Source organism: Macadamia integrifolia, unplaced genomic scaffold (assembly GCF_013358625.1).
Source record: "Macadamia integrifolia cultivar HAES 741 unplaced genomic scaffold, SCU_Mint_v3 scaffold1183, whole genome shotgun sequence".
Lineage (NCBI taxonomy): Eukaryota > Viridiplantae > Streptophyta > Magnoliopsida > Proteales > Proteaceae > Macadamia > Macadamia integrifolia.
In genome coordinates, this window is record NW_024868111.1 from 98,355 (window position 1) to 110,978 (window position 12,624).

At 39.0% G+C, this 12,624-nt stretch overlaps 1 protein-coding gene across 2 annotated transcripts; it reads left to right on the forward strand.

Moving 5' to 3' along the window:
- Window positions 1–1,236: 1,236 nt before the first annotated feature.
- Window positions 1,237–3,347, forward strand: LOC122063022. 2 transcript variants are annotated; one of them, XM_042626673.1, is made up of 3 exons: window positions 1,237–1,773; window positions 2,439–2,495; window positions 2,988–3,347. In XM_042626673.1, exons 1-3 carry the CDS (start codon window positions 1,396–1,398, stop codon window positions 3,099–3,101), a joined length of 549 nt encoding a protein of 182 aa, XP_042482607.1. In that variant the 5' UTR covers window positions 1,237–1,395; the 3' UTR covers window positions 3,102–3,347. The 2 variants fall into 2 exon arrangements, with proteins under 2 accessions (XP_042482607.1, XP_042482609.1); XM_042626675.1 differs by having other exon boundaries at window positions 2,442–2,495.
- Window positions 3,348–12,624: the final 9,277 nt, after the last annotated feature.

The following is a 12,624-nucleotide window of genomic DNA, read 5'->3' on the forward strand; positions in this document are numbered from 1 at the left end:
CCATTTGTGTACAAGGGTAAAGTCGTCAAAAAAATTGATCGATCCATATTGATAGAGGAGATCGTAGATTGATATCTATCAATGTCGGTTAAGACCAATACCGATAACTAAATCCTTGCACAAGATACGGCCTTTTGGACGAGAGACCAGAGAGTTAGTCATGTTGTTTTTTTTTTCTTTGCTAGCGGTTGGTATCAAGACCTTCGGTTGGACTAGTCTCACGGGGTCATATTGACCCCACAACCTCATGGATTGAATCATATCGGGCCACCAAAAACAGTGAAGAGCACTAAACACCCCGTGTGAGTGGCCCTAAAGAGGTAAGATGAGTCAAACTCAGAACCACACGTTTCCTGAGACAAAGGTTCCTTGTTGACTTGACTACCTCCTTCAACCTAACTAGTCACGATGTTATGATTACGATTCTCTCAAGATTATGCCAAAGGATATACATTTGACAAAATAAAATTCATCGGGGGATCACTTATATAAATCAATTATTTTAGAGATTCTATCCAGACAATATATATTTTACGATGTCTAGTTGTAACATGGGTAGACTTATTTTTCATTCATTTATTATGTAGAATCTTATGATTCGGTGAGAGGATATACCATTTGTGTAGAGGGACTGAATTGTTAAATTTGTAGTTGAGTTGCTGTTTTCTTCGGCCCAGCTCATTGAAAGTCCCATTGATTTGATGAGACTCATCGTAGAGAAGTTGAAGTCAGCAGCGGTTGTTTTTATTATTCAAGTAGTTGGAAGGAGCATTAGAGAAAAGAAGCATTAGATAAAAGAAGCCTGAAAGGTATAACGGTCACTGCCCTAGATATAGAGGGACAAAATGACCATCCCTCCAAAAACCCGCTCCTAATGATGCTTATGTGAATAGTTTCATTGTCCCTAAGATTGGATCCGTTAAACATCCAACATATGTCACTTTTGCTTCAAATATACCCCTCCTCACTCATATGATGATAAGAAATATGATAGGTATTGGATGGTCACTCGTAGGACCATGTGATTGTAAGAGTGTCAGATCCATTCTCATTGGCCCCCGCACATAGCTGCATTTCGGGAACATTCTCATGTACGTAACACTTCTAAAAATCGGTAAAGAAGAATACAATGCATCCAATCATGCGACTGCCACATCTAGATAGATTTCCTTCCACTGCACTGTACCGCTGCCTTTGCTTTTTATACTCGTGGTCCAGAAGAGCTTACGGCTTCGGCTCTTGAATTCTTTACTAGCATGGATGCGGATGGAAATGGGAGTATAAGTCAGGTGGGATTCGCAAAATTTTCTGGATGAGAACCATTACACGTATGATTCAGGGTTATTCGGAGAACTTGATACGGACGGAGACGGAGTTCTAGATCATTGGGAAGTTATGGTCTTCTTCTACATTGTTCAAACAAGAAAAGTAGAATGTCGTGGGTGTGAAACCTTTATTAGGGGCACATATTTCACTTGCACGGATTGCATCCTCAAAACAGAAAGAGGCTACGATCTTTGCTGCACTTGTTACGGCAACCGGAAATTCGAAGGCCACGGACCCTTCTTGGATAATTATTCAATTCTACCCTCAATGCGAACAATCATCAAGCAGCAACGGGAAACCGGATCCTTCCCCTCGCCGGACGCCGGCACATCCGACGGCGGATGGGTACGACAACAAAGCCAGACTCTAATGCTGCAGCGGCAACAAGAAGTACGACAACAAGCCCTAGCTACGTACAACGGGCCCACGGGGCCGCCGTTCAACATGGTAAGCTTCTTTAAAATTATCTCTATAAAATAGGGGTGTTAATCGGTGGGTTCGATCGGTTTCACCGGTTTCTATCAGATTCGATTTCGTTTGAGTTCGGTTCACCATGAATAGGTTTACATGGTTTTCGGAATTTTTTTTTTTTGAATGATTTTCTTATGTTTTTATTTTTTTGGGTTCGATTTGTTTTTGGTGTCGTCTGGTTCTCAAGCAGTTTCACAATATCCTAATCCAAACTCATTCTAATAAGGTTTGGTTTGACCTAATGCGGGTTGATTCGATTTATATTTTGACACCCTTAAAATTAAGGTCTGTTTGTCGCAATCAGTCAACTAAAATAAATTGTTTCTCCTAATAAAAATTTTTTTACAATGACTTGAGGAACACTTATGAACTCTAATGTTACATTATTTTACCCTCAACACCTGTCACCTTTACAATTTATTTTATGATAGATTCCACTATTGAGGCCATGATAGAATTTCTTACTAATTTGAAGGATTATTGAGAGAAGATATTGTTGTAACCAAGGTATTGCATACTCACTTTGTTGCCCTTTTAGTATAGTATTTTTTTTTTTTAATGAAGGTAAATCCTATTATTTTACATAAAAATTGCATTAAATAATTTTCATTATTTTTTATATGAAAATATTCATTGTGCAGCAGCAATCAGAAGTAGGACAAGGACTCCAAGTTAACAACATGCAAATCATCAACAGGGTGAGCTTCTTTAAAAATTAGGTCTATTTATTGTGGTTATAATTAAATGTCAACATGCTAGTAGCATTATAATTAATCTACTAAAATTATATGTTTTCTCCTTAAAAAAATTTTAATGACTAATGAGTAAACCCATATGAACTCTAACGCTATACTACCACAATTTACTCATTTCAAGGTATAACCACTTACCCTTTCTTGTACGATAGATTCCACTCTTGAGGCCATGGTTTTTTTTTTTTTTTGACAATATGGTGACTTTTTACAATTGAATGATTATAGAGAAATCTTGTTGTTCCACAAGTCATTCCTTAATCTTTTTTTTTTTTTTTTTTTTTTTGTCATTTTTAGTATAATATTTTTTTTCAATGAGGTAACTCTAATATTTAGGGGGAAAAAAAAAAGATATTAAAATTTAGGTCTAAAATTTTGTTCTAATTAAAATCTATTCATTTACTCCTTTTTCCTATGGATTTTCATTTTTATTTTCAGGGTGACCAAAACTCGAAGTTTCGCAAATATCTGTCAATGATTGCAGAGGCCTCATCTGTAGGATCATTGGCTACAACCATAGCAGGCCTCAGCAGTGCTTGTAGCATTATGTGATGTCCTGAACTTGATGGTCACATAAAATAAATCGCCAGCTCCAAGATTGGGTGGCATTTTGATGTGGAAATGTTTCGAATGCTATATGCTAGATCTTATAGCAACAAGTAGGTTTGTCCCATGCTATTTCAGGGTTGGCCTGAGATTGTGTTATCTGGTGTTTCGTTCCTTTCTTTTTCTTTGGTCCTTTGGTTCTTACTTGTTGTTTTAGTTATCATACGTTTCAATTTCTTGGACTGTTATCCACTTTCTATTACTTATTTATAATAATAATAAATAAACAACATCCTTGATGATTGGATGAGATGAAACAAAATAATAATAATAAATAAATAAATAAGATATTTAAGGACACATCAGCTAAGTCAATATCCTTGATGATTGGATGAGACAAAACTTGTTAGTGGTTTGGTTCATGTTTTGAACCAATCAATTTGAAAAAAAGTGTAATAGGTTACAAGTGAAAAGGAAGGGTAATCTGGGTATTTAAAAAGAGCAGGGAGAAAGAGATGTAAAAATAAAAAAATAGGGGAGTATCAATAAAAAAGTAAAAGGTAGGGGAGTTTTAGTAAATATAGGCCAAGTGTAGGGAAGTGATAGTAAATTCCCCTTAATATGCAAATTATAGGGCAAGATAGTCTTTTCATGCACAACATGTCTACTTGTAAAGGGCACGACCAAGAAGGTTCTTTTCCCCATAAATTGTAGTGTTAGTATTGGTGGTCCTAATCATATAGGCGATAAGAGAGCAAGCAAGCATAAATCTCATCTCTGCACAAATATCTGGTTTTACGGTGCCCCTTCCCCAAACTTTGTAAAAATGGCAGACACGAAGGACTCTAAATTTGTTCCGTTCAAATGTGGTTTGAATCCAATATCAAGTTGCACCAACAAGACCAAGTCTTTCTACTCGTGATTGATAATAGAAAGTGACTTTGTAATCTTGGCTCCACCTTCGTAGAAAGGGAGTGGCTCTAGCGGGAGGGATGGACTAGCTCGCTCTAACTGAGCAGGAGTGGATAACTTATTGAGGATATGAAAAGGACTGGTTGTGGGAAAACATATGAAAAGTTACAAATGGAGATTACATATTTAGAATCAGAATGTTAACATTTCAAAATAAAAATCGAAATCCAAATAAAATATTATAGATTAGAAACACAGACAAGGTTTTAAAACTCGGATCGGTCTCAATTTAATACCGATATGGATCAAAGGATGGCTGCTTCCAAGCCCACCTCCTGGTTGTCATCGCTTGATCACTTCCTTTTCCACTAAGTGATTGCTTAGGGACCTTAGTGTATGATCTGGGCTGTTTCCCTCTCGACTTTGGATCTTAGCACCCAAAAAGTCTGTCTGTACAAACGATGACGACTTGTATTCGGAGTTTCCCTGGGGTTGGTAAAGCGAAATGGGGGCCACCCTAGCCCATTGAGTGCTCTACCTCGGGCCATCGACATCATACGCTCTACTGAATAGATTTCATGGAAAACCAGCTATATCCGATCTTTGTTGGCCTTTCACCCCTAGCCACAAGTCATCCCTGTATTTTTCCACAGACGTGGGTTAGGTCCTCCAAGGCCTATTAGAGCTCTCTTCAACCTGCTCATGGCTAGATCGATCGGTTTCGGGTCAAATAGGAAGAACTAGAAGATTCCACCTTTGGAAAGCACCTACACCTAATGGCTTAAGCCGCTGTTCCCATTTCCTCGCTGACCCATCATGCAATAGGTATGCCATTAGAGTGAGTGCGTCCGCTGGCTCTAAGCTCTGCTCCTTCGACTGATTGTTCGCATCGGATCTTAGGTTCTCTATTGCACTCCCTAAATAAGGTTCTTTTCACCATTCCCTCATGGTACTTGTATGCTAGCGGTCATTGAGGAATACTTAGGCTTAGAGAGTGGTCCCCCTTTCTCAAGTAAAAGAGATCGAAATTCGAACACGTAGCGTTTTACTAGGAAGGATCGAACCATGGGAATGAATCTATAGGGTTATCACCTTCTTTGGCTAGATCTTCCAACCTTTTCATAATTACAGTTCACTACGCGAGTAGGCTTTGAAGCCAACTGAAAAAGGCTAGCGCACGTAGCAAAGCAAATGGATGTGCAAACAAGCAACGGATTTTGTACGTCGCACTCAAGCGCTCTCAAGCAGGAGCACTCTAGCGTGCCCTTCATTTTCTCGTGACTTGACGAAGCTCCACTTGCTACTGAAAAACATAGTAGGCTGGCGTGGCTCGGTTCGATCTGAAAGTGGAGCTCGCTGCTTGGCTTGACTTGACTAAGCCCCGCTTGCTGCTAAAAAATGTAATAGGCTAGCGCGGCTCGCTTCGCTTTGAAAGAGGAGCTCACTGCTTAACTTGACCAAGCCCCGTTTGTTGCTTGCTGCTTGCTGATTTTTCCATCAACGCTGTGAATCAATAAATTCGGGTGACAGACGAAGGCATTGGTCCATCGATGCCTTAGGGGCAATCATCTGCGTTAGTGTGTAAAAAGACATTTGAACTTCTTACAGTTGCGAGGAGAGCTTATGGACAAAAAAATGAGGATTCTGGCCGCTTTTGCCACTTATGATCAGTGTTCGCAAGAGAGAGACAGTTCCATGTCTTACAATGTTCAAGTAGCATTCTTGTCGGAAGGATTTTTTAGGAGGCCCAGACACCTACCAAACATCCCTGAAGGATGGAACAAGAGGACGAAGAGGCGGTGAAGGTATGGAGGAAAATATAGCAAGAGAACAAGGAGATCTCTGAAAAGGGGGAGGCAAGGAAGTAGATTACATGTTGAAGAGGAGACAACCTGCTCTTGGACTTAAGACTATGCACGTCGCGTGCTCGATCTAGCAATCTTGGACAATTGTTGTGATGCACTGTCACTAAACTAAAAAGGAAAGAAGAGAACGTGTAATTAGAATTCGTCTTTTGTACTCTGACGGAGTAAGATAAACTTCTTCCAGCTAACCCTTGATCAAGAGAACCGCAGGGTGGGTAGGTTAGTCAGGTATCACCGCGTGTCAAACTGTGTTAGGTGGGAGACAGAAGGAATATTTAGCCGATTCCTTTCCAATGAGAAGTAGACACTCGTCCCATATCCTCATATGCTTTGGGAAGCCGGTTGATCTGGGTTGGTTCCTCGCCACCCATATCAAACGACGACTAGACAACTAACAATAGAGGTTGAACCGAGGGCTATTAGGATAGCCCGAGGTCAACTCACTTTACCAAAGCGAGGCATCACTAGATGGGGCATTGAGCAACCCAAGATCGACATCAACAGAAGCAAAAAATCTATGAACATCGGTGGTTGAATCCACCTATGGCGTCTACAACAACAACTAGCAATGGAACCAAGAAAGAAAACAAAAAGAAAAAGAGCACGAAATAACAACCAGGGGTAAAAAAGACCCGAACCAGAAAGATATTTCCTTAAGCTTAGCAAGAAGACGCTCTTGATGAAAACTTTACTACAAAAGAAAGGTAAAAGTCCTGAAATTAAAACTAAAAAGGTTACTTCTTAAAAGGCCCGGTAATAGGGGTTAGTTATCTTTGGAGCCACCGACCAAGAAGGGGTACCGGGGGGCCGGGAGGACTTGCCATGCCTTCGCCGAAACCAAGGATTTTTATTTTGAGAGAGCTTGGTTCTATCAACAAGTTGCATGCTGTATCGTGGAGCACAGATTCTTTCCCCCGACTGTGGAATTTCGGCATGTGGGTGGTGAACGCGGGATGCAATATTTGATGTCAGTGTGTTAAGCATTTAGCAATCCACGATTCGTTGGGCGCTTCGGGCCTTGTCAGTCGGCTTGCCAATCAACTAGCCCGCTTTCCTGAGTCAATAGGGCTACTACCACTATTCCGACATTGAACAAGCTTCTTTCTTTCTAGCCTATTCATTTTGGCCTCACTCTTTCATAGGGGAGGAAAGGTCTACTTTATCATAGGAAAAAAAAACCTAGAGGTAATTTTTTTCTTTTTGAATTGGGATCCTCTCCCCATGTGCATATAACTAACTTTTGGCAATTCCGTTATTTTCCACGTGCACATGTCCAAAAAATATGGATCATTCTTGATCTAAGCCAATTTGACACTGATCCATTGGTAAGGTACAAGGGAAAAATGATCTAAAATAACACATTTTTTTAAAGTGGTTAATCCATCCAATCCGTATTTGATTGAGACCGACCCCACTACAAAAAAAAGGATCTTTCGAGGCCGTTTTTTTTTCTACCGCTAAAACTATAAAAACGGCCTCTAAAGGCTTTAGGGGCAGTTTTTATAACTGCTGGATACCCGTCACTAAACGTGACATCGCTATTGCTCAAGGGCAGTTTTTTGCCCCTGCACATAAAAGGGGTTTTTAGGGGTGCTTATATAATCCTCCTCTAAAGATGTACCCTTTAGGGGTGGATAATTACCTTCGCTAATATATAATAACCGTATTTAAAAGTGTATAAAACTATATCTTATGGGGCAGATTTGTTCTGCCACGTACTAATAATAATGTCATTTGGGGCATAATACATACCACCACTACAGATATATTCACTAGTTTTTAGTCGCAGTTTTTATTACCGCCCCTATAGGTTTTTTTTTTTTTAATTGTTATGCACAAATTTATGCATGAATGCACCAATCTTTGCCTCCTTAAGACCCTTTAAGGCTGCTTCGCCATTGCATAGATTTAAACAATTATAGGCCCACCACACTCAATAAAAAAAAAACAAAGAAGATTAAAGAAGAAGTCTTGACAATAGAGGAAATGATTAAACAAGTCTTGACCAAAGAGAAAATGATTGTGAATTGATGAGCACATTTATGTGTGAAATCTTAAGTAGTAAAGCATGCATTTTACATATTTAGAATGGAGCTACCTGGGGTTTTACTCTCTTTTTGTAAGTTTTCTATTTTCATGGCCCTAAGGACTATCAGGTGCCATATCTCCAATTTTACACGTAAAGAGGTCCCGTTTCTTTTTATAGCTACGAAGAGGACGAAATTCTGAGCAAGATGAACTTGTTGCATTAAAAGTACACATCCGTTCGATCACCCGTATAAGTGATTATTCTTTTTGGGCCAGAAAAAGAATAATAGATCAGAACTGAACCGAGATGCAGAACCAGCCCATTTGCAGTTGTTTCAGGTGTATAAAGAATATTCTAAATGCCAATAAGGATCGATGGATCCCCCTTGAGTGATTGAAGATTTATTTTTTTTGTAACAACAACTACCTAACGTAGTTGGTGAGTTGTGGTGTGCAAAAATCCCTTGCTCACTAGGAGCTCACTAGGAGGTCTCAAATTCAAACCTCTTGGAAAGAAAAAATAAAAAAAGGAAAACAAAAAGAAAAAAAAATCGTGGAGATTTTTTCTCTTCCCTATTTTTTCTCTTTTCTCCATTATCTCCCCTCCACTTCATCATAAATCGCCCAAGGGACCCACACTTGGGCGTTCTCCTCTTTTCTCCCCTATTTTCTCTCCATTTTTCTCCTAATTTATATTTTCCACCTCATCAACAAAAATCTCCTAAATTAGGAAACCTAAATCGTTCTCCTTTTCTCCCCTACTTTCTCTCTTTTTTCTCTCATATCTCCTATAAAAGAGGGTCGACCAAGCCTTAGAGGGTGTCCCTCTCTTGCTCTATTTTTCTCTAATTTTTAGTTGTGCTCTCCTTCTAGTTTTAGTTCTAGTTCTTCTTAGTTTTTCTTACTTTAAACACTTTTGTAATTGGTTTTATATCATTAATGAATGTCTTTTATTTTTATGGTTCATGTTATTCAAGTTATTCAAAGGTGTAATAATTTTAATTGCTAGTTCTAGGCTTAGTTCTAGGTGACAAGAACAAGTTGTGGAACATCTCTTTCAAGTTCAGTTTTTCTTTTCATGATTTGTTTTCTCCAGGCCTAACAATTTCAGATTTGACTTAGTTCAGATTTGGTTTTTAGGGTTGGTAGTATCTCAAATCATCGACACATGAGTCCATCTCTAGTCGCTACCCTCACACTGGTGCCCCTACCCTCACACCCATGCACCACTGCCTGCACACCCATGCACCACTGCCCACACACCCATTCGCCACTTCCTGCACACCCATACACATTGTCTGCGAGCCCTATGCATCCGTGCCTGTCATGCCCCGTGCACCTCGACCTAGCCTCGTGTGCTACTTTCAATGGCTGGGATTTGTATTCCACTAACTCTTCACCGACTTGTGCATATACACTACTCCGCTAGTGTACCCTACACCACAACCTCCCATTGACCCAAAAAAGAATCTTTTTACCTTATTGGCCCAAAAAAGTTACATTTCCCCCCATTGGCCCAAGAAAATCACCCTCTCTCCCATTGGTCAAAATTTTCATACTTTCCTCCCATTAGTCCAAAAAACCCACTTTTTGCCCCCATTGGCTAGGAAATTCCCCTTTCTCTCCCCATTGGTTTAAGGCTCCTATAAATACCCCCCTCCCTTTGGTTTTTCAGACTAACATCACAACCCCACAACCACCCTTAGAGAGAGAAACTCTTCCCTCTGTCCTCCTCCCCTCCCCTTTGAGTTTCTTCTGGTCTTCGGAGCGATCTTCGTCAAGATCCGAAATCCATTTGGATCTTCGAAGTGTTCTTTGGGACTCTGAAGATTTTCAATCCTAGTTTTTAGTTCAATCCAAGGATTGAAGTTCAGGTAAGTAGGCTTCTTCATAAGTCTTATCACCCCCCTCTCATTCCCTCTTTCTCGCTACCCATTCATTCTTAATTTAGGATTTAAATTTCAGTTTTTACATTGATGCTTTCCATTTCTCCCAAGGTCCTTGGCTAGATGCATGTGTTGGCTTTGCCCCTCTCTATCTATGGAACCATCATTTTACTTTCTTATTTATATTGCATTCTTTCCCCTAAAGCTAAGTAGAAAAGCCCTTGTAAGAGTACTCTCTGGTCAAGTAGGGAAGCTCGTATTATTTATGGTGCATCCCTCGGGCTAAGTAGAGATACCTACTTGTGTGCCTCTCTCTATTTTTTTTCCCTTTTTATTTATTTATTTATTTTTCAGCACTTTTACTTTCAATTATTTGCTTTTTAATTGCGTGGTTTGAGTATTTAAATTCCTAGATGACTAATGGTTAAGTCGTTCAATTTTTATTGCAATTTCAATTTCAATTTCCTTAGATGTGTTGGTTAGGACATTTTTAGATGCATTTGTTTTAGGTCGGTAAATAAAATTAGATCACCATAATCAATCGTTACACTTTCGTATTACTAAAAGAAGCTAAAAATAAAGTGGTTGCTCTCCTTGTGTTCGACCCGTTAGCTACATGAATCCATACGTTTGCGATTACTTTTAAAATTCAAACATAGATCATTTCAAAATATTTTTCTACAGACTCAGTTCTCTAAGCCTAAGCAAAAGAAATTGAAAACATTACAAAAATAGTGAAACCATTGTACTCAAAGTAGCAAGATACATCTTTCCTATCATGTGAAATATAAATCCAATTTAATTTGTAAATGTCTTGGATCTCATTCTCTTCTCCTGCTAAGATGATGTGCTCATTTTCTACGTCATAAACCCTTAGAAGAAGAGCAACTCACCCCAATTATGTCAACTTGCACAATGTAGCAAATTTTAAGTCAACAAACATATTTATCTACCACTTTTTTCTCTTTGTCTTAATTTTTTGTACAATAGCTTGAGAGTGGCATTTATGCTGGTAATTCTTCATTTTTGTTCTTGGAAAGTTAAACACTGATTGATAAGAACATCTTAGACAGGTATTCAAAGGCAAAAGTTGTATGTTTCCATCAGAAGAACACAAAAAACAAACAATATGTTCAATTATAATCCAATCCAATCCAAATTCTTCACTCCACTTATGTTTTGCAGGTTCCTTATCTCTTGAGTAGTATATCTCCTATTAAAACAGGCCTTACCACAATGTGCACTTCCAAATCCTAGCAATAAATGAGCAATGCCAACCAATTTGCCCAGAACACTTCAACATGAAAAGACCGGTGCCGGCGTTCGGCAAGCACCTAGACTGTTACATATCTTAAGGCCAGCTCCATTGCACCCAAACACCAAGCAAAGCACTACTTGAACATTGCGGTTTTAAGAATTAATCAGACTCTGCACTCTGCAGCATATGAAATTAAGCATTTTTTATAGGCAACAGCAATCGAGTAGCCATCATAAATATTTATGAATTTACCACAGCCTGCCAGGCTCTCTACATCAACCTCTAGACCACAAGCATCAATCAACAATATAAGAAACAAAAAGAACAAGCCACCTTCCAGGTCATGGATCTAGCACATCCAAACGTGGGCCATCCGAAGATGAACGGAAGCATCATCTGAGGTGGGATTTCCTTGCTCCTTCCATGAGGGCAAGGCAATGTCTTGCACCAACATGGGGCCTATGGAACATGCATGGAAGCATCAATAGGGTGGAACTTCCTTGCTTATTTCATGAGGGCAAGACGATACACCAATGTAAGGGTAGTGGAAGATGTGCGAAAACGTCAATAGAGGTGGGATTTCCTCGCTCATTCCATAAAAGCAAGGTGATACACCAACTTGGGGACAATGGAAAATGCGTAGGAACATCAACAGTGGTAGTATTTTCTCCCTCCTTCCATGAAAGCAAAGCCATAAAGAGAAAGTAAATAAAGTTTTTTTTTTTCCTAAATATAAATTTATTTTGTAGAAATAAAATAAATTAGGTTACAATCCATACAACCCAACAAAAATCTTTCTCCAAAATTAAATGTGGCTATCATTTATTATTAGAAAAAAATATCTTGTTGACTACCCACCTCTGCAAATATAAAAGACTTGGTGACCTTCATACCAAAATATAACATATACCCAGACGCACTGAGAGAGAGAGAGAGAGAGAGAGTGAGAGAGAGAGAGAGAGAGATGGACGAGATACGTACCGCTGCCTTTGCTTTTTATGATGGTGGTCCAGCTGAGCTTAAGGCTTCGGCTTTTGAATTCTTTACTAGCATGGATGCGGATGGAAATGGGATTATAGGTCAAGTGGAATTAGCAAAATTTCTGGATAAGAACCATTACATGTATGATTCACGGTTATTCAGAGAACTTGATACGGACAGAAACGGAGTTCTAGATTTTTGGGAAGTTATGGTCTTCTTCTACATTGTTCAAACAAGAAAAATAGAATGTTGTGTGTGTCTAACCTTTATGAGGGGCACATACTTCATCTGGTTCTCAAGCAGTTTCACAATATCCTAATCCAAACTCATTCTAATAAGGTTTGGTTTGACCTAATGCCGGTTGATTCGATTTCATTAGTACGATTTATATTTTGACACCCTTAAATTTAAGCTGTGTTTGTCGCGATTAGTCAACTAAAATAAATTGTTTCTCTTAGGAAAAAAAACTTTACAATGACTTGAGGAACACTTATGAACTCTAATGTTACATTATTTTACCCTCAACAACTGTCACCTTTCTACAATTTATTTTATAATAGATTCCACTCTTGAGGCCATGATAGAACTTCTTACTAATT